General features: G+C 43.4%; 1 protein-coding gene across 4 annotated transcripts; it reads left to right on the top strand.

Annotated features, from left to right (window-relative positions):
• The first annotated feature begins 827 nt into the window (after positions 1-827).
• TLR8 (toll like receptor 8) lies at positions 828-21,050 on the top strand. 4 transcript variants are annotated; one of them, XM_019928532.3, is made up of 3 exons: positions 828-944; positions 7,296-7,359; positions 14,477-21,050. In XM_019928532.3, exon 3 carries the CDS (start codon positions 14,483-14,485, stop codon positions 17,588-17,590), a length of 3,108 nt encoding a protein of 1,035 aa, XP_019784091.2. In that variant the 5' UTR covers positions 828-944; positions 7,296-7,359; positions 14,477-14,482; the 3' UTR covers positions 17,591-21,050. The 4 variants fall into 4 exon arrangements, with proteins under 4 accessions (XP_019784091.2, XP_033705916.1, XP_004317762.3 ...); XM_033850025.2 differs by having other exon boundaries at positions 7,296-7,362; XM_073799136.1 differs by lacking the exon at positions 828-944 and adding an exon at positions 4,441-5,283.
• The last annotated feature ends 364 nt before the right edge of the window (positions 21,051-21,414 follow it).

Raw genomic sequence — 21,414 nt, 5'->3', positions numbered from 1 at the left:
AGATCGATGGCAAATGTTCATCTGTGAAAATCATTCTCTGCTCCCTGGGCAGATTTGGCCCACACGCTGGAGTTTGCTGACTCCTGCTTGTGGCTAAACCTTCCAGGGCCTTCTCTGTGAGAGCTTAAAATCCAATTCACTTATCAGAGCAAATCAGGAAATTAAATTTTCCTGCCTCATGCTTCTGCTCATCCATTCACTCACTCATTCAGTGGACATTTATTGAGCTTATAATACGTGCCGGGTACTGGCTGAGGTGCAGGGACACCCAGGAGGGAGATGCGCACTCTGTGGCCACTGCCTGGTGAGGGACCCATGCCCACCTCACCATGTGCTGTCCTGGAAATGTGTGGAACAAAGACGAAGCGGTGCAGATGTTATTTAACTACATCCATGAATTCTATGAGAAAAAATGAGTTTGTGCAATCCTAAATCAAGTACACATTTGTGGCAAAGTTGAAGAAAAGACACTAAAATTTTTTAAGGAAAAGGAAAAATTTCCCCATTTCTCCCTCATTTCCCCCCAGTCCTGCTTCCCAGAGCTCACTGCTCTTAACATTTTGCTGAGGATCCTTTTAGCCACCCCTCACCCGCCCTCACGTACACACAGATAAACCCAAACTAACAAAAATGCACCGGATCGATCTGGCTCGGGTTATATTTAAATCATTTTATAAATGACTTTTTCCTACACGCCCCCATTTCAGTTTTGAAATTTTACAGCATAGTCAATAAATGATTTGGCAACAGTTACGAAATCACAAGTTCCCTTCTTCCCACATAAGCTTTTGCAAACCACAGGCGAGGTTCTGCTGATGGTAAAGCGGCCAGTTTTAGGAAGTTGGTTAGTTTCTGTCCATGTGCGCCCGTAGCACAGCGGGTACCACTCCGCAGCACTGCAGGTTCTAGAATGAGCTATTAGGAAGGACGACCCCAGAAGAGTGGTAAGCTCCTTCTATTCTTTTAACAAAGCTTTCCAAGAAAATAGAGGATTTCTGACCCCGAAATAGGGTTTGGTGGCAAATGGTGTGACCAAAGAAAGTGATGGATGGGCAAATCAATATAAAAAGGCGAAGTCTTGGGGCAACTCTAAATGTAGACAGAGTGGTCCAGTGTGCAGGAAATTTCAAAAATCAGATGCTGCAGTGGTCTTATCATTTTCAAGAGGAAAAGAAGCAAATTCCAAGTTAGGAATTGAACTGGGGTATGACTTTCTGGTCCTGCCAGAAATGGTATTCTCATCTAGAGTGAAAGGGCTGGGGGTAAAGCAGGTGGGGAGGTGTTTGTCCTTTGCTCTTTGCACAGAAAAGGACAGCCTCTCTTGGCTCACTCCGGGCCGCTTGCTAGTGCCTGGGCAAAGCCCAGACTTCATCTACCAGGAGCTTAATGTGTATTCATAATTGCTACTTTTCTTGTTCAAAGTTTTTAAGTAAAGATGTTACTATTTCCGTAATCATATTCTATAGTGTTTAGACATAGCAGGTGGTCAGCATTTGTTACCGTCAGGAACTGTCAGATTGAAAACCTTTACAATTTTTTAAAAATGGTATGTTTTCTAGAAAATTGAATGAGATTTAAGAGCCATTGCAAAGACTGATTTCAAGAGACTCCCATCCCACATTTACCTTAGTATCTTTTTTTCCACGCTCATTTAGTGCTTATTGAAGTTCTTGGAGTTATTTTTTTTTTACCAGTATTTAATGTATATATAAGCTCTTGAAGTTCATTTTTTGTATCCAGTGATGCACATTATAGACCTTGAAAGTAAATTAAGTCTACCCTGAAATTGATGCTTAGAAAATGACTGCAAGGGCTCATAAGGAATTAGGCCAGCAGGGCCAATGACATAGATGGAATTGCATTTGAACGTATCCAATTTTGACTTGATATTTGTAAACTGCTGTGATAGCCAATATAATTGTATTATAAGAAAGTGGAAATAAGATAAAATAAAACTAAACTGGGAAAATGCCCCCCCACCCCCGTCATTGGTGGAGGGTGGAAGGCAAGGACCTAGCCGACTCCTGGCCTCGGGGAGAGGTTCTTAGCCTTGACTGTATACTAGAATCATAGAGTGAGCTTTAAAAAATCCCGCTGTCCAGGCTGAACCACAGACTAATGGAATCAGCATCTCTGGAGTGGGCTGGGGCATTCGTAGCTTTTCAACTTTCCAGGTATCTCAATGGGCAGCTGAAGTTGAGGGCCACTGTCTTCGGGCAGCATCTGAACAGCTCTTTTGGTCCTTTCCTTAAGGAGCACAGACTTTTTTAGGGGCTGACAAGGCCTCCAGGAAGACCCAAAGCTTATTCATTAGCCCCTTAGCTTGATTCCAGAAAGCAAAATCAAAGTTCCTTGTATGCCTTATCTGAAAAGCCGAGGCAGTGGATCAGGGCGAGGGCACTTGATCAAGTCCATTCTTCATTCTGCTTCTCATTCTTTCATGTAATAGTCCTGCAAACTGCACGGGGGTTGATGAGAGAGAAGGCAGTCCCATGGAAACCCAGACTGACAGTATCAGGGTATGTCTCGCAGGGGAGGACGTCATGACCCAGGGTCAGGCTTGGAAACTCAGTTGGATATTATTTGTGTGTCTCAGCATCACCTCTGGGGTCTACTGAGGGGGATGTCATTCCAGTGAAGTACCATTTGAGTTCAACTGAGTTACTAAATGGAGTTGAGGGATTTGTTATTTTTTAAAGTATTATCCCCAATTTAGAACTATTCAGGGCTATGCAGACACAGTACATTTAAACGCATAACCCATGGTTCTGGATCGGCATTAACAATACAGGCTGTGTTGACTCTTCAAGTGGTTACGAAGAGCCACTAGCTGGTGAATATGTCTAGAATCAGTGGATTTCCAGTTGTTCTGTGGAATTACAGAGCACCTGGAAGTGCTCTCTGTTAGACTGATCAGTGGAAAGGCAAGGTGGGTAATACCCCCAGCATTTAATTCCAGAAGGTTCCAGGTATGGCTTTGGTGTTTCTGCCAAAAATTGAAACCAGATCACTGCCAACCAGCCACTTGGTACCAATTTGTTAACTACGTGGGTACCTCTAGGCTGAATTTTCCGGTCTGCCACCTACCATCTAAGTGACCTTGGGTAGATGAGCCTCTGAGCCTCAGGTTCCATGTCTGTAAAATGGGGGCTTATGATAGCACCCACCTCACTGATTTTTATGAAGCTCAGACAAGAAAATGCATGACTTGTGCTCCCAGTGTTTGCTTCATGATAAAGCACTCAACGAACACACGCTACCGTATTTCCTGGAATTCAAACAGCATAATTTTTCATATTTTTATGTGTATGAAATCGATACGTGCATTTAATGTGGTAGTGGTTTCTTTTGTCTTCCAAAGCTGTTAGTGAATCCATCAAACGTGGAATGGATCAAGTCAAGTATCTATTATTAACTGTAAATTTCATGTAAGGTGACAAATTCTGTGTGCCCAGCCATTTCTTTATTAATTTACTTTCATAATATCAATATATCAATATCAATAATATCAATATATCAATATACATAATATCAGTATATCAACTGCAAACACATCAGAACCCATGAAAAATTAGAAATATTTCCAGTTTGGCAAACATTTAGTTCTGGTGGAGTCCTGCGTCATGCTCAAACAGCTAAGTCATTCAGTTGGGCGGATTCATCACATTTTATAATCAGTAGGTGCCCTTGATCCTTTCATGTCAGGGGGGCATCAGCAGGCTCTATTCTGAGGAAGGGGTGCAACTGGGGAGATGGTCTGAGGCAAATCACCTCTTAGCAAAGGAAGCTTTCGAGGAGGGAGGAGGGAGGGGGCAGCTTTGCAACATCGCTGCTTGCAGGCTAGGAAAGGGGTGTGAAAAGATAAAAAGCTGTCTGTTCCAGGAAGGCAGCTGTAGATGCCTCACAGACCACCTTCACCCTAGATTGTGTTATGGTAAAACCTGCAGGGTTTATTTTAGCCTCGCATGGTGGGGTTTGCTGCCTTTGCACCCCGCACTTGTGGTCTCTGCCCTGCCTACAGCTCTCGCCCCATGGGCTGGGCTCTGAGCGTGGCTCCTGGGCTCACTCTGACTCCCAGGGTGCACTCAGCTAAGGCAGGCTTTATTGAGCTGTTCCTGAAACTGCACTGGCCTTTCACAGTTATGTTTTTGGTGTCCACTGGGGCCCAAGGTGAAAAGGAAGATGTAGGTGGGGACTGAGATAGGTTGTTTTCGTTGTGCCGTTTGGTTCCCTCAGAGCCCAAAGGAGAGGATGGGCTTATTGTATACCATGGACCCAACCAAAGATCTGATTTGCCGTGGAAACCAGAAAAACGGTTGTGAAATTACTTCCTCAGTAGCATGCAATGCTATATTCGGCAGGGTGCAGGAAGTGAAGCAAATTTCTTTTTTTTTTTTTTTTTTTTTGCGGTATGCGGGCCTCTCACTGTTGTGGCCTCTCCCGTTGCGGAGCACAGGCTCCGGACGCGCAGGCTCAGCGGCCATGGCTCACAGGCCCAGCCGCTCCACGGCATGTGGGATCTTCCCAGACCAGTGCACGAACCTGTGTCCCCTGCATCGGCAGGTGGACTCTCAACCACTGTGCCACCAGGGAAGCCCACAAATTTCATTTTTGCGTGTGATTCATATGCTTTTTTTTTTTTTAAATTAAGGGTACTTTAATTAATTAATTAATTTTTGGCTGTGTTGGGTCTTCGTTTCTGTGCAAGGGCTTTCTCTAGTTGCGGCGAGCGGGGGCCCACTCTTCATTGTGGTGCGCGGGCCTCTCACTGTCGCGGCCTCTCTTGTTGTAGAGCACAGGCTCCAGACGCGCAGGCTGAGTAGTTGTGGCTCACGGGCCTAGTTGCTCCGCGGCATGTGGGATCTTCCCAGACCAGGGCTCGAACCCGTGTCCCCTGCATTAGTGGGCAGATTCTCAACCACTGCGCCACCAGGGCAGCCTCATATGCTTTCTTTAAAGAAATGGGTCTTGATTTTTTTTTTCTGTGTGTTCCAAGGCAGCACCCAGCGAAAGACTGAGACCGTGTAGACCCAGTCATCCTTAGCAGGGTGTGCTATGCACTGAGCTCACTGGCCTGACCAAAGGGCTTTTTCTGGCAGCTTGAACTTGTCTCAGCAGTGGGTTCCACCGGTCAGCACTTACTCCCCTGCTCTCTGCTTTTCCCATCTGTTCCCTGGGGCTGCTGTTGCAGAGTACCACCAATCTGGTGATTCAAAACAACAGAAATTTATCCTCTCCCAATTCTGGAGGCCGGAAGTCTGAAATCCAGGTGTTGTCAACAAGGTGGGTTCCTTCTTGGAGGCTGAGAGGGAAAATCTGGGCCATGCCTTTCTCCCAGCTTCTGGGGGTGGCCGGCAGGCCTTGACGTTACTTGGCCTGTAACTGCATCCTTCCAATCTCTGCTCTATCTTCCCATGGTCTTCTTTCCGGAGTGTGTCTGTGTCCACACTTCCCTCTTCTTATAAGGACATCAGTCATTGAATTAGGGCCCATCCTAGTCTGGTATGACCTCATCTTAACTTGATTCCATCTGCAAACATCCTATTTCCAAATAAGATCACGTTCACGTGTAGAGGCTAAAACGTCAACATGTCATTTTGGGGGGACATAATTCAACCTGCAATACTCTCCTTTTCTGGTCCTCTTTCCTGCCACTTACACTCAACCCTCGGCCTTCCCTTCAGCCTCTCCCAATGTAATATTTACCTTGCTTTTCAGTAAGTGTCTCCTACTTATCTTGTCGAGTTTCTGGGGACCTGATCTGAGCCCCAAGATGCCATCATTGACAACCAGGGCCAGTCTCACTTTGGGCACAGAAGACACAGGACCTCGGGCCCATGATGCTTCAAGCAAAGATTTTAATTTCTTTTAAAAATCAGCAAAAGAATGAATATATTCCAACCTGGATTATATTTGTCTTTATACCAACGTGGTCATAAAATATAATTTTTACTATTTTTTTTCTTTATGGAGGAAGGGGCACATGAGGGCCAAAGTATCTCAGGCCCATGAAAGTCATAACTTGGTCCCATTGACAACCACGTTCTCTTTTCTGATTTAATATATGCCAAGGACAATTCAGGAATCGCTAATGTGTTTCCAGTGAAGGAGGTTTAAATATCAACTCACAGTCCCTTACCTGAAACCTGTAGGCCAGAATTGTGTCAAAGCTCAGAATTTGTATTTGAGCAAGAGAAGATGGTATATACAGGATTTATTAGAGAATACTTCCGATGCGCCGACGGCAGCCCTGATGATTACGCACAATGGCGATTTCTGCCATGAAACCAGAGGGCTCCTGCTAAGTGGATAAATAAAGATCATACTAGCCTTAGGTCAGTTTGGATCAGGTTTTGCTGCCAAATAAGTTACGATAAAGCCCGAAAATCTTCTGGTGCTCAGATTTTTAAGGATTTCAGAATTGCAGAGGGAGGATTGAGCATCTGTACAAGACAGGATGTGCATTAAGAAAATGAAGCATCAACCACTGTCCTGGGTGCCAGAAGACCTGATTCTATCAATTGCTGTGTCTGTGATTTGTCTTTTCTTTTTGCTTGTGTCCATCTTTCTTTGATGCTGGGTGAATTCCAGGTGACTGGCGCTGACGGTTATTTCATACTCAGGAGTGGGACACCAAACAGCTAATGAGAAGCTTCAGCTGCAAGGACTGGCCTTCCCAACGATAGGTCCCAGCGTAGGATGGGAGCCAGCTTCTGGTTAGGGTGTGCCAGTGTGATTGGGGATTTTTGTTGTGGTGCAGGGCAAGGGCTAGGGTGAGGAGAGTGAAGCACTTGGTTTGGTGGAGAATTTCAGGGAGATAGGGTCCCCAAAAGCTCAGCAATCAACATACATAATATCTTAGTGCTGTATTTTAAAAATCAAATAGGCAAACTCTGGTCCTCAGGCTGGTTGCCTATTTCGGTAAATCAAGTTTTCTTGGAACCAGAGCCGGGATGGGGTGAGGCAGGTGAAACACTGCTTTGCAAGTGCAGGGTCCGATTCTGTCGTTATTTAATGCTGATATATAGTCCATCAGGGACTTTACTTTTTTAAAACTATATTCATCTTGATGACTACATTTTTGGGGGTCCCCTTAAATTTTACACTCATGGCCCTGCTGCTGTGCCTGTCCATCTTCCCAATGAGATGCTCCAATCTCCTGCCTGGGGTGCTGGAGTGGGGCATTTATAAACCAGGTGGATGTCAGAGGCCCCAGAGCCAGAGGAGGGAAGAGGATGGGATTCTGCGCTCCAGATGCACACTGTGCTTTAACCCTCCTGTTTGCTTTTTGACAGTTTGCCCCTGCCTTCACTTGTGCCTGAATTCCTGAACCGAAGGCTCTGGATTCAACCTTTCGAGGTAGTAAGTCTCAGGGAGTGAATCAGGAGGGGTCTAACTTCTCATGCAGACTTTCAACCCGTCCCCTGTGCAGCCCTGCCAGGCATACCGCCGCCCTGACTCTTGCCCGCCGGCCCCGGAGCCTTTCCGGGCTTGTATGCTGTGAATTGACCTCGCTCTGGTTGGCTTTAGCCTTCTCTGCTCTGCTGTGCCACTTACCACTCATCCACCCGCTTTCCATCTTCCTCAACTTCATACACATTCCTTGTCTGCTGTGGTCTCCTCTCATGCCCTTTCTCACCTTGTAGGCTTCTAGCCCTTTGCTCTCACTTTAATGGGCTCCTTCAGCTGTCAGCCTCAAACAACAGAAATCTCTTTTCTTTCTTTCTTCCTTCCTCTCTCTCTTCCTCTCTCTCTTTCCTTCTCTCTCTGTCTCTCTCTGTTTTATTTGCATAGTTTTACTTTCTACCTTATTTGCATAATTGCCCCTTTTCCCTCTATTTACAGAGTTGCCATTTCTCTTCTTTTTCTTCCGCGTCTCCCGCGTAGTTGCCATTTCTCTATTTGCTGAGTTGCCATTTTTCTTCTGCCAGGCTGGATGTTTTTTATTCATTGGTTACACCTTAATGGGGATAAATTCTCTCCAGTATCCTTCTTAGTTCTCTGGGACCTGGTTCCCTTTGATGTCCTTTGGAGCCAAGACTTCTGGAAGCCAGAGGCATGGATGTGGCCAGGAGGAGGAACTTGGCTGGAAAGGTGTGACTCTTGCTGCCCAGGGCTTTGGGCTCTGCTGTCTCACCTCAGAGCCCTTGAATGTTTATGAGCCCTTGCAGTCCGTTTTGCATCTGTGAGGCCCTGAGGTGGATGGGGAAGCCTGAACAATCAGGGTTTTCTCTTCAACATCTTTGCTAACTGCCTGCTCCCCGCCTCCCACTCTTCCTGTCCATGTACTTCTCTTCAAACTGAAGTTATTTGGAACTTGTCAACTCCTGTTCTTACCTCAGGACACATTTTCGGGAGGGTGGAGTTAGGAACGTCAAGCTCTTCACTCAGAAATCCTTCCTGCAATGTTCTGCTCATTTCCATGTTCCAAGCTTTGTTTTAAGTTGCCTCAGATTCTCTGGGAGGCCGTTTTCATCCTGAAGTGTCTAAAGGCTCTTCTTCTGGTCTCCGGCGCCTCCTAGAGGCTTTTCTCCTCAATTGCTCAGTGTTGTGTGACAGTCACGTTTGGAATTAGATGTTGAGGCCTTAACTTGAGGCTAGGAAGGCTGCACAGCACCGCCCTGTCCTCTGGACCCCCCCAGGTAACCACATAAAAGTGTCTTGCCTACCAACAGCACTCTGTTTACCACTCTAGGAGAAGAGTCTGCAACCACCTGGCCATCTGTTCCCCAGGGGACTTTTTAAAAATGAATTTTAAAATTTTTTTATTAAGCTATAATTAAAAAGTATAATAGGAAGCTGACAAGCACTGCCTCAGCCAGGTGATCAGGGTCCACACCAACAGTGAAAGTTGTGTATGTGCCCTAGGTGAGCTGTGACTCAAGTGGCACTTGACCTCTCAGGTTGTCCTCCCCCAAACCCATTACCCCAGTCTAATCACGACAAAGATGTCAGACATATCCCAACTGAGGGGCAGTCTACGTGACCATCCCCATTCCCATCCTTATTTTGCTCCCTAGTACTTTCCACCATCTAACATCTTGTAATGTAACCTCCGAAGGGGCAGGTAATTTCATCTGTTTTGTTCATTGCTATATTCCCAGCTTGAAAACAGTCCCCAAGGGGCTTCCCTGGTGGCACAGCGGTTGAGAGTCCGCCTGCCGATGCAGGGTACGCGGGTTCGTGCCCCGGTCCGGGAAGATCCCACATGCCATGGAGCGGCTGGGCCCGTGAGCCATGGCTGCTGAGCCTGCGCGTCCGGAGCCTGTGCTCCGCAACGGGAGAGGCCACAACAGTGAGAGGCCCGCGTACCGTAAAAAAACAAAAACAAAAACAAAAAAAACAGTCCCCAAAATAAAGTACATGCTTAATAAATATTTTTGAATGAATGAATAAGTGAATATAGAGCTACCTTTTCCTTTTTAATTGCTGCATAGTATTCCATTGTATGACTATAACATCCTGGTTTATTTAACAAGACCACTACTCATAGGCATTTAGATTATTTCCAGTCTTTTGCTATTGCTAACAGCCCTGCATGGAACATCCTTGTATATAGGCATTTGTACATGTGAGGGTCTCTCTTACAATCTGCTTCTAGAATTAAAATTGCTGAATCTAAGTATATCTCTCCAATTTTGATAGATATTACAGATTTCTCTCCATCTTAGAGGTGGCCTCACCTACGCAGTAGAATCAGTGAAAAATGGTATCTCTGTAATTTTTTGAGTGAAGTTGAGTATATTTTCCTTTAAGAGCCATTTGTGTTTCCTTTCTGTGAACTGTCTGTTAATATGTTTTTGTTCATTTTTTATTGAATAATTTGTCTTTTCAGTTATGCTTAAAAAGTCTTTACATATCAAACATATCACCCCCTTATCTGTGATATGAACTGCAAATACTTTCTCCTACTTTATTTCACTTTTGGCATTGCTTACTGTGCTTTTTGTGAGGCAGAATTTACATCTGTGTGTGGTTTAACTGGTCAGTCTTTGCTTTTTTTTTTTTTTTGACCTCTGCTCTATTATTTTTTCATGATTCTGGAGTAACTAGGCAATGCAATTAGACAATAAAAATAAATTAGATTGCATAAAGGGTGATAAGATCATCATTATTTGTAGACGGTTTAATTGCTTAGCCAAGAAAATCACATGGAGAGGCAACTATTCCAAATAATCAGAGAATTTAGTATAGCGATTTGGTATAAAATTAATATATAGAAATCTACAGTTTTAGTGTACACCCGTGAGAACCTGTTAGAAGGTAAGATAGGAGTGATCCATTCACAAAAGAAGAATGATGAACAGGACTTGCCCTATCAGATGCCAGCATACCTAAAAACTGTAATTATTAAGACATGTGGTACCAGCATGTGAATGATGAAGAGATTGGCGAAATTGAGTAAGAGTCTAGAAATAGATCGAAATACATAGGAAAGTTAGCATATGATAAAGGGAGCAATCAGATTGGTGAGCAAAAGATTATTCAATAAATGATGGTGGGGCAACCAGGTCTACATTTAGAAAAAAATAATGTGGGTCCCCACCTCACATTTTATGCCAAAACAATTTCAGTGGGATAAGATATTTCAATAGAAGAAAATGAAATCATAAAAGTACTAGAAAAACAGGTGCTAAAATTGTTGTTGTAGAACTGAAATGTGGAAGATCCTTTATGGCTTACACTGCCCTGGATGATCTCATTCACACTCATGGCTGTACTTGTCATGACTCCCAAATTCATCCCTGTACCAGAACTCTCCTCTGAGTCGGAGATGCACATATGTAACTGCCTACTGGATGTCTCCACTGGAAGATCACAAACTCAGCTCAAGTTCAGCATGTCAAATTTAATTAATACTATTCACTCCCCGCTTCCCCAGCTCCAAATGATCTTTTCCCTCAGTGAATGGCACCCTCTCTCTCATTCATCTAGTTGCACAGACCAGAAACCTGGAAGTCACCGTGAATTCTTCCCTCTCCCTCATAATCCAACCTCCCCATTATAATCTATTGCCATGTTTCTCAGTGTTACTTCCTAAGTATCTCTTGAATCCATTTCTCTTTATCTCCATTGCCACCAACTTGGTTCACGCTACCATCACCTTGCTCCTGAAGGTCTGTGCCCTCTTGCCAGTGATGACTGTAGAATAATGAGCATGGTACCACCTTCAAAGGCTTGCATTGCTCCTCAGATCAAGATCAAAATCCACTCTCATCTTTTCTTAACATCCCTGACTTTCTTTCAGTCCCTTACATTCACGTGCTCGTTCAGACGAGGACTGAAAAATGTCCATTGACTGTAGTGACATGGAGATGCTGAGGACCTCTGCAACATCTCTGTTTGTCATCTCTCCCGTGCCATTCCAATCCTCTTAGCCCCGCTTCTTATTCTGAGTCCTACTGTTGCAAGCAGTTCTCTGCAGGTTTCAGTCGACTTTGAGGACTTGAAACCTGGTGTGCTTTGTCTCAGGCCCACACCATGCCCCTCTTGATTCCTGTCCAGGGCTCCTCTGAAGGCACAGCACGGGAAAATCAAAGGAATACACGCAGGGCCTTTGCATACGCTGGGACATTCTTTTGACCTCTTTCTGTTTTATACATGCCAAATCAACCTTAAAATCACAGTTCAAGTTCCACTTCCTCAGGGAAACCTTTCCCAGCCTCCGTGAAGAGGTCAAATCCTCCTCTTTTTAGGCTCTTCTAGTGTCACTTACTTCTTTGTGTCACCATTGAAATCTCGTAATGTTGTGTTTCACTCACGTCTGTTTAACCCACTAGACTGTAGAGCTAACTAATAAGCTGTGCGTGTCATCAAATAGACCCCCCCAAGGCCACCCACTAGCTAGGAGAGGACAAGGAAGAGTCAGGAAGTAACTTCCAAAATGTTCACACTTGGAAGTCACGTAGTCTTAGATCTGCTTAGGTGCTGAGCAAACATAATATTGCCTGGGTTACTTGCCAAAGTTCCTCGCATCCCCGAGCTTCGTTACCTCCTTGGCACACCTGTGTCTCCCAGTGGAGATGTAGAACTTTGAGACCTGGAGTGGCATCTGCAAAAGCTGCATATTTTCAAGCTGTGAATCATCTTTTAACACACATTTTCTAGATGTATTAGTTCTCTTTTTTTTTTTAAGTGTTTTTTTTTAATTAATTAATTTATTTTTGGCTGTGTTGGGCCTTCGTTGCTGCGCGCAGGCTTTCTCTAGTTGCAGTGAGCGGGGGCTACTTTTTGTTGTGGTGCGCGGACTTCTCATTGCGGTGGCTTCTCTTGTTGCAGAGCACGGGTGCTCTGGTGCTCTAGAGCACAGGCTCAGTAGTTGCGGCTCACAGGCTCAGTTGCTCCGCGGCATGTGGGATCTTCCCGGACCAGGGATTGAAGCCATGTCCCCTGCATCGGCAGGCGGATTCTTAACCACTGCACCACCAGGGAAGCCCACCTAGATGTATTAGTCTTCTATTGCTGTGTAACAAATAACCCCAAACTGAAACACTTCAAACAATACACATTTATTAGCTTAAATTTCTGTGGGTTAGGCTTGCCTGGGATCTCTGCTTTAGGTCTCATAAGGCTAAAATCAAGGTGTTGGCCAGCTGGACTCTTATCTCAAGGCTCTGGCTGAGGATCCATTTCCAAATTCATTTGGGCTGTCAGTCAGCTTTAGTTCTTTGTGGTTGTAAGATCAGGGCCCCCATTTCCTTACTAACTGTCAACAGGGAGCCACTGTCAGCTTCTACACGCTGCCTGCATTCCTTGTCAGGGGCCCACCCCCTCCATCTTTAAGTCTGCAGTTATGTGTCCAATTCTTCTCCTGCTTCCCATCTCTCTGACTCTTCTTCTGCTACTAACCAGAAAAAACTCTCTGCTTTTAAAGGCATATATGATTAGATTAGGGCCATCTAGATAATCTCCTTTTTGTCGCATAATGTAACATAATTACAGGAGTAATACCAAGGGGCACAAGTCATAGGAATCATCTTAAAATTCTGCCTATCACACCAGGTAAAGCAGGGCTTTCTTTTAGTAAAAGTTAAACATTAAGCAGCGGCACCTTGATGGTGCTGTAGTTGGAGATAACTACGAGAGACTGAAAATGTCTGGAAGTTCTGTTCCACTTTAGTTTTCATCTCATAAGGAGCTGGCTTTTCCTTAGCTGTTACAAATGGCAGTAATTATTGATCCTCAGAATACTCAACATCCATGTAAAAATCTTTTCTAATATAGGAAGGGTATGGCAGTGACTGTTAGTTCACTAACCCTGAATTCCAGGAGAATTTAAAAAGAAAGCACGTACTTGGTTTAACTCACAATAAGGACGTGAGTTGGGCTTTAGTGAAAAATAGTTTAGTAAAGATTGGTCTCCACACCCGGCGAAATAAGATTTTGAGAGTTTTTTTGACTATAACCCTTGATCATACCAATCACATTAATCTGTTCATTGCTTCGTATAATTACCAAAATAATATATTCAGCCCCTGAAAGAGTCGCAGAAAGTGAGGCACTCTACTAAATGTTACAAAGGATGCATAAAAATAGAAAGCGTCATGTCTTCCCCACAGAAGTTTACAAAAGCAGAAGAACAGCTATTCATGCCAATGTTTGTATGATAAGGGACATATAAATAGTAGCCTCCTTAGAAAACATTTTTTGAGTGCTGTCTACATTTGAGGAACTGTTCTGGCATAAAGATTTCAAAATGAGATTGTATAGCACGATGGTTAGTGATTAAAAATGCCATGTTGGAATCAGATGGACTCGTCTCCCCTCTACAGTGTGTTATCCTTCTGAAAGTTAGTTAAGTCTCTGAGTTTGTTTCTTCACTTACAAAATGTGGATAGTAATAGAACCTGTCCCGTTTGTTACTGGGAACATAAACATGGGTGAGAAAATGTTTACGTTTGGCGTAAAACGTGACACTTTGTTTGCTATTATTATCGACAGAAAATGTCCACTTTCATGCTAGGACATAAGAGAATTTGATACATACCATCATAGAGGTATAGAAAAATTGTGGGAAGTACCAATAAAATATATGCTGTGTAGGTAAAAGGTCATCTCCGGATCTGGACTCTCCTTGGGACTGGCCAAAGTTTCATCGAGTTATGCTAATAGGTCGAAGCGACAGATGTATAGCTTGCTGTGCTATAGATCTGGCGTGAACCATAGCCAGGGTCCAGCATCAGGCCCGTTATGGTGGTGAGGCATCTTGATGAGTGCTTCTGCAAAAGCTTTTCAGGTTTTCTTGTCATCACATCTCAGATAGCTTCATCTTTCACTTCTTTGAGCACCATGAAGCTGAACACGGTCAAAAACTAAAATCGTTTGGAACCTAATTTAATGCAGTGTATTTAACAGTTAAGAGAACTCCCACTTCAAAACTCAGGCCAAGTATGGTTGAAGCACTGTGAATTTCATCATGAAATGCCCGGCAAATATTGCCCCTCTCATATTGTGACTCCACTTTGATTTTCTTTAGGAAAACATGACTCTTCACTTTTTGCTTCTGACCTGCCTTTTCCTGCTAATCTCTGATTCCTGTGAGTTCTTCGCTGAAGCAAATTATTCCAGAAGCTATCCTTGCGATGAGACAAAACGAAATGGCTCCGTTATTGCAGAATGTAACAATCGTCGATTACACGAGGTACCCCAAACAGTGGACAAAAGTGTGACAGAACTAGACCTATCTGGTAATTTCATCAGACGCATAACAAATGAATCATTTCAAGGGCTGCAAAATCTGACTAAGATCGATCTAAACCATAACGTCAAGCTGTGGCCCCAGAATGAAAATCCTGCTGTAAAGAACGGTATGACTATTACAGACGGGGCATTTCTCAACCTAAAAAACCTAAGGGAGTTACTGCTTGAAGACAACCAGTTACAAGAAGTACCGGCTGGTTTGCCAAAATCTTTGAAAGAACTTAGTCTAATTCAAAATAGAATAACTGTGTTAACGAAAAAGAACACTTCTGGACTTAGGAATCTGGAAAGTCTCTATTTGGGCTGGAACTGTTACTTTGCTTGTAATGAAACCTTTGCCGTAGAAGATGGAACCTTTGAAAACCTTACCAAGTTGAAGGTGCTGTCATTATCTTTTAATCCCCTTTTCCACGTGCCACCCAAACTGCCAAGCTCCCTAACAGAGCTCTATCTTAGCAACACCAAGATCAAAAACATCAGTCAAGAAGACTTCAAGGGACTGAGAAATTTAAAAGTACTAGATTTAAGTGGGAACTGCCCGAGATGTTTTAACGCGCCATTTCCCTGCATACCTTGCAAAGGAGGTGCTTCAATTCAGATACATCCTCTTGCTTTTCAAACCCTGACCCAACTTCGCTACCTAAACCTCTCTAGCACTTCGCTCCGGAAGGTTCCTGCGACCTGGTTTGACAACATGCATCATCTAAAGGTGCTGCATCTCGAATTCAACTATTTAATGGACGAAATAGCCTCTGGGGAATTTTTGGCAAAACTGCCCTCCTTAGAAATACTTGACTTATCTTACAACTACGAGCTGAAAAAATATCCACAGTACATTAATATTTCTCAAAAATTTTCAAAGCTTACATCTCTCCAGATATTGCATTTAAGAGGTTATGTGTTCCAGGAACTTAGAAACGAAGATTTCCAGCCCCTGAGGAACCTCTCAAATTTAATGGCTATCAACTTGGGCGTTAATTTTATTAAGCAAATTGATTTTACCGTTTTCCAGTCGTTCTCCAACCTGAAAATCATTTACTTGTCCGAAAACAGAATATCACCCTTGGTCAGTGATACCAAGCAACAAAATGCAAATGGCTCCTCTTTCCAAAGGCATATCCTTAAGCCACGGTCAGCAGTTACTGAGTTTGACCCACATTCGAATTTTTATCATAACACCAATCCTTTGATAAAGCCACAATGTTCCAATTACGGCAAAGCCTTAGATTTAAGCTTGAACAGTATTTTCTTTATTGGGATAAAGCAATTTGAAGGTTTTAGGAACATTTCCTGTTTAAATCTGTCTTCAAATGGCAACGGTCAAGCGTTAAATGGAACTGAGTTTTCACTTTTGCGTGGTATCAAGTATTTGGACTTGACAAACAACAGACTAGACTTTGACGATGACGCTGCTTTCAGCGAATTGCCATTGTTAGAAGTTCTAGATCTGAGCTACAATGCGCACTACTTCCGAATAGCAGGGGTAACACACCGTCTAGGATTTATTCAAAATTTAACTCAGCTGAAAGTTTTAAACTTGAGCTACAATAGTATTTTTACTTTAACAGAACCATACCTGAAAAGCATGTCCCTGGAAGAATTAGTTTTCAGTGGAAACCGCCTTGACCTTTTGTGGAATGCTCAAGATGTCAGGTACTGGCAAATTTTTAAATATCTCAGCAATCTGACACGGCTTCGTTTAGCCTCTAATAACCTTCAGCGTATCCCCGATGAAGCCTTCCTTAACTTGCCCCGGAGTCTCACCGAACTATATATAAATGATAATAGGTTAAATTTCTTTAACTGGTCATTACTACAGCAGTTTCCTCATCTCTGCTTGCTTGACTTAAGTGGGAACGAGCTGTTCTTTGTAACTGACAGCCTATCGAAATTCACATCTTCTCTTGAGACACTGCTCCTGGGTCAAAACAGGATTTCCCACCTGCCGTCCGGCTTTCTTTCCGAAGCCAGCAGTCTGACACACCTCGATTTAAGTGCCAACCAGCTCAAGATGATCAACAAATCCACGTTTGAAACTAAGACCGCCACCAAGTTAGCCATTTTGGAACTAGGTAGAAACCCTTTTGACTGTACCTGTGACATCGGAGATTTTCGAGAATGGATGGATGGGAATCTGAACGTCACAATTCCCAGATTGACAGATGTCATTTGCGCCAGTCCTGGGGATCAACAAGGCAAGAGTATTGTGAGTCTAGAGCTCACAACTTGTGTTTCAGATACCATTGCGGCAATATTCTGTTTCTTCACCTTTTTTGTCACCATCTCAGTTATGCTGGCTGCCCTGGCTCATCATTGGTTTTACTGGGATGCTTGGTTTCTCTATCATGTGTGCTTAGCTAAGGTAAAAGGCTACAGGTCTCTTTCCACATCCCAGACTTTCTACGATGCTTACGTTTCTTATGACACCAAAGATGCCTCTGTCACGGACTGGGTGATCAATGAGCTGCGCTTCCACCTGGAAGAGAGTGAGGACAAAAATGTGCTCCTCTGTTTAGAGGAAAGGGATTGGGACCCGGGACTCGCCATCATCGACAACCTCATGCAGAGCATCAACCAAAGCAGGAAAACAATATTTGTTCTAACCAAAAAGTATGCCAAAAACTGGAACTTTAAAACAGCTTTCTACTTGGCCTTGCAGAGGCTAATCGATGAGAATATGGATGTGATTGTCTTTATTCTGCTGGAGCCAGTGTTGCAGCATTCGCAGTATTTGAGGCTGCGGCAGAGGATCTGCAAGAGCTCCATCCTCCAGTGGCCCGACAACCCCAAGGCGGAAGGCTTGTTTTGGCAGAGTCTGAAAAATGTCGTCTTAACTGCAAATGATTCACGGTATAACAATTTGTATGTCGATTCCATTAAGCAGTACTAACTGATGTTAAGTCTGGGTTCACCAACATACTAAGAATGCACAGCAGTGACCCTTCTGTCTTAGCTATCACTTGGTGTGTAACAAATTACCCCCAAACTTAATGGCTTAAAATGATACAATTTGTTATATCATAGTCTCTGGATCAGGAGTCCAGGCGTGGCTTATCGCTGGGTCCTCTGCTCAGGGCCTCTCAAAGGCTGTAATCGCCGTGTCAGCCAGGGCCACAGGCATCTGCTAGGGTTAGCGTCCACTTCTGAGCTCACACTCATGTGGTGGTTTTCAGGGTTGAGTTCTTCCTGGGCTGTTGGCCCAAGGCTGCCCTCAGTTCCCGGCCATGTGGACTCCTTGCTGTGGCAGCTTGCTTCATCAAAGCCAACAAGAGAGAGAGATTGCTGACACCGTGGAAGTCGCCATCTTTGTAGTCTAATCAGGGAAATGATAACCCATCACCTTGGCCATAGTCTGCTTGTTAGAGTTAAATCACCGGCCCTGCCAGCTCCATGGGAGTGATCACCTCAGTCCTGGAAAAGTGGTCCATGACCGAGGTGGGCGGTTGTGATAGCCTTGCTCAGCCTGCCATCTTGGTCATAAATGGTGAATGCCAGGAGAGGGGACCATTGCGGCCATCTTAGCAGTTGGCCTACTATACCTTCATTTCAATATCTCAGAACTTCTGCAACTATGATACTTCCGATGTTAAGTTGCTATTTAGATTTATCATATATCCATGGCCATGTGGTTATATTACGCTGTGTTTGCATTAGTCCTTCTTTTACAATTACTTTTATAAATACTGGCTATAATATTTCACTTCTAAGGTTTAGATGCCATTTAAAGGCTAAGATGGATGGTATTTAAAGTGTTTTGCTTTTGTTTTTTTTTTACTTCTTAACCATTTTATAAAAGTGTGTAGCTAAATTAGAAGCATTTGGAGTATCTGTCAATTGCTGTTGCTGTAAATCATGATATTAATGATTAAAGTGCTTCATTTCACATCATGAGCATATAATAAATACACAGTAGGGAAACACATCTATAATATAAAATAAGTTACCTAAATGTCCATTGACAGATGAATGGATAAAGAAGATGTAGTACATATATACAGTGGAATACTACTCAGCCATAAAAAAAAGAACGAAATAACACCATTTGCAGCAACATGGACGCACCTGGAGATTATCATACTACGTGAAGTAAGTCAGAAAGAGAAAGATAAATACCATATGGTATCACTTATATGTGGAATCTAAAATATGACACAAAGGAACCTATCTACGAAGCAGAAACAGACTCATGGACAGAGAACAGACTTGGTTGCCAAGGGGGAAGGGGAGGGACTGGGAGTTTGGGGTTAGTAGATGCAAACTATTCCATATAGAATAGATGGACAACAAGGTCCTACTGTACAGCACAGAGAACTATATTCAGTGTCCTGGGATAAACCATAATGGAAAAGAATATGAAAAAGAATGTATATATAACTGTCACTTTGCTGTACAGCAGAAATTAACACAACATTGCAAATCAACTACAATTTAAAAAAGAAATAAAAGCCCGGGGGATTAAAGAATAAAATAAAATACCATCAACACTGGGTTTTTGGAGAATACTTAGGAAGAAAAAGCTTTGGTAGAAATCAAAGGGAGAACAGTTTTCATAAAGTTTGTACATTAAGATAATTATTAACAGAGAAATTCTATCTTTAGTTCCTACTCAGAAGACGTAATGTCAGAATGCCTACCTGTCGGTACCCTTTATGCAGTTCTGCCACATGTAACAATGTTGGCATTCCCTACCACCTCTGCTACCCCTTGGTTCCTCTGCATCTGTCCATAGCATCTTCTATCCAGTGTAGTATGAATCTTGAAGAGGTACCTTATGAACTTGAACTGAAAATAACTGGAAATTATTCGAGCGTAAGAAAGTAAAGTCCCTTTAGAATGAAAAGAAGAAAAATCTCCAGTGCACCTTACTACCTTAAGTACAGTCTCTTAATTAATCTTGCAGCATGAGTTACCTTTAAATATGAGTTTCTAAGGAACTGAACGAAATGATGTGTCTTAGTGTAACATGGACAAAGTGGAAATCAGTCAAGGACGATTTTAGCTTTGTCACGTTGAACCCTGTTCTGTGCCCATGATGTTAATAGAAAGGTATTTATGCTTGCATTTGTTGAGGCATGAAGACAAATATCTAAAAGCAGGACCATTCATGGTGGGGTGCAGTTACAGCTCGTTCCTGTGGATGCCACATTAACTTGTTGTCTGGTAGAAGCTCATTCCTGTGTTCTCTGATTGTTTTGGTAAAATAAAAATGTACATGTTTTCAGTGGTAGTGATTACAGGTCTATGTTAAGCTCACATACTTTGGCAGTGTCCTGTTGACAGAATGACAAGTTAATGAAAGTCACAAACAATTTTACCTTTTCCTTAGCAAACATCTTCATAAAGTGAAGGTAGTGAAATCAATGGTTAATAAAAACATTTGTTCTTGAAACTCATTCATTCCTCATTTAAGATACCATTATGGAAAAATCAGAACTGTAATTTTGTTGGTTGGTTGGTTGGTTTTGTTATGTTTCGCGGGAGAAGGAAGGGTTATTACTTGCAGCAAGTAAGGAGAGCACCGGGGATCTTTGCCGAAGCGGTGTCTCCCAGACCTCTAATTTGTTAAAGAGAAAGCATTGTTTTGTTTTCTGTTATTTTTAAATGAATATATGATAATACCCATATACAAGCTTTTAAAAATTCAAATTTTACAAAGGGATGTATGATTAAATTTCAGTCTCCCTCCCAACACAACTTCGCTTCCTAGAGCCAATCACTGTTAAAAGTTCTTATGTAGGGCTTCCCTGGTGGCACAGTGATTGAGAGTCCGCCTGCCGATGCAGGGGACACGGGTTCGTGCCCCGGTCCGGGAAGATCCCACATGCCGCAGAGCGGCTGAGCCCAAGAGCCATGGCCGCTGAGCCTGCGCGTCCGGAGCCTGTGCTCCGCAACGGGAGAGGGCACACAGTGAGAGGCCCGCGTACCGCGAAAAAAAAAAAAAATAGTTCTTATGTATCCTTTTGTATTATAAGTGTAAAGGCTCAGTTGCTGTAACCAAGAGATCCAACAATACTGAAGTTTATTTCTTTATCCCATACGCTATGGCCTGAATGTTTGTGTCCTCCCAAAATTCACATGTTGAAACCTAACCCCCAAGGTGATGGTGTTAGGAGGTTGGACCTTTGGGAGGCGATTAGGTCATGAGAGCAGATCCGTCATGAATGTGATTAGTGCCCTTATAAAAGTGGTCCAAGAACCCTCCCTTGCCCCTTCCACCATGTGACGGTACAGCAAAAAGATAGCTACCTAGGAAGCGTGCTCTCACCAGACACTGAATCTGCCAGTGCCATGATCTTGGACTTCCCAGCCTCCAGAATTTTGAGAAATAAATGTTTGTTGTTTATAAGCCACCCGATCTCTGGTATTTTGTGATAGCACCCTGGACGGACTGAGACACCCATAACAGTTCCAATGAGAAGAGTTTGGGTTGGCAGGGCAGCTCTGCTCTACATGGCCATTCAAGATCCCATGCTCCTTTCTCTTGTTGCTCTGCTGTCCCCCAGGGAATTGGCATCACCTCCATCGTCCAGGCAGGGTCACCAGTGAGGGTGGGTTCCCACTGTAGGCAGGGGGAAAAATAACAAAGAATACTCAGACCAGTGTCTTAAGGCCTAGACTCAACAGCGGCAAACATCTGCTCCCCTTCCATTAGTGAGGACCTATTTGACGCCACATAACTGCAAGGTATGCTGGGAAATATATATATTTCAAATA

The sequence above is a fragment of the Tursiops truncatus genome, chromosome X (genome assembly GCF_011762595.2).
Source record: "Tursiops truncatus isolate mTurTru1 chromosome X, mTurTru1.mat.Y, whole genome shotgun sequence".
Classification (NCBI taxonomy): domain Eukaryota; kingdom Metazoa; phylum Chordata; class Mammalia; order Artiodactyla; family Delphinidae; genus Tursiops; species Tursiops truncatus.
This window is presented reverse-complemented; position numbering and strand designations above follow the sequence as displayed.

Excerpts from the sequence above, each read along its gene's own strand:
- TLR8 (XM_019928532.3), top strand. The coding sequence starts at position 14,483 with ATGACTCTTCACTTTTTGCTTCTGACCTGCCTTTTCCTGCTAATCTCT.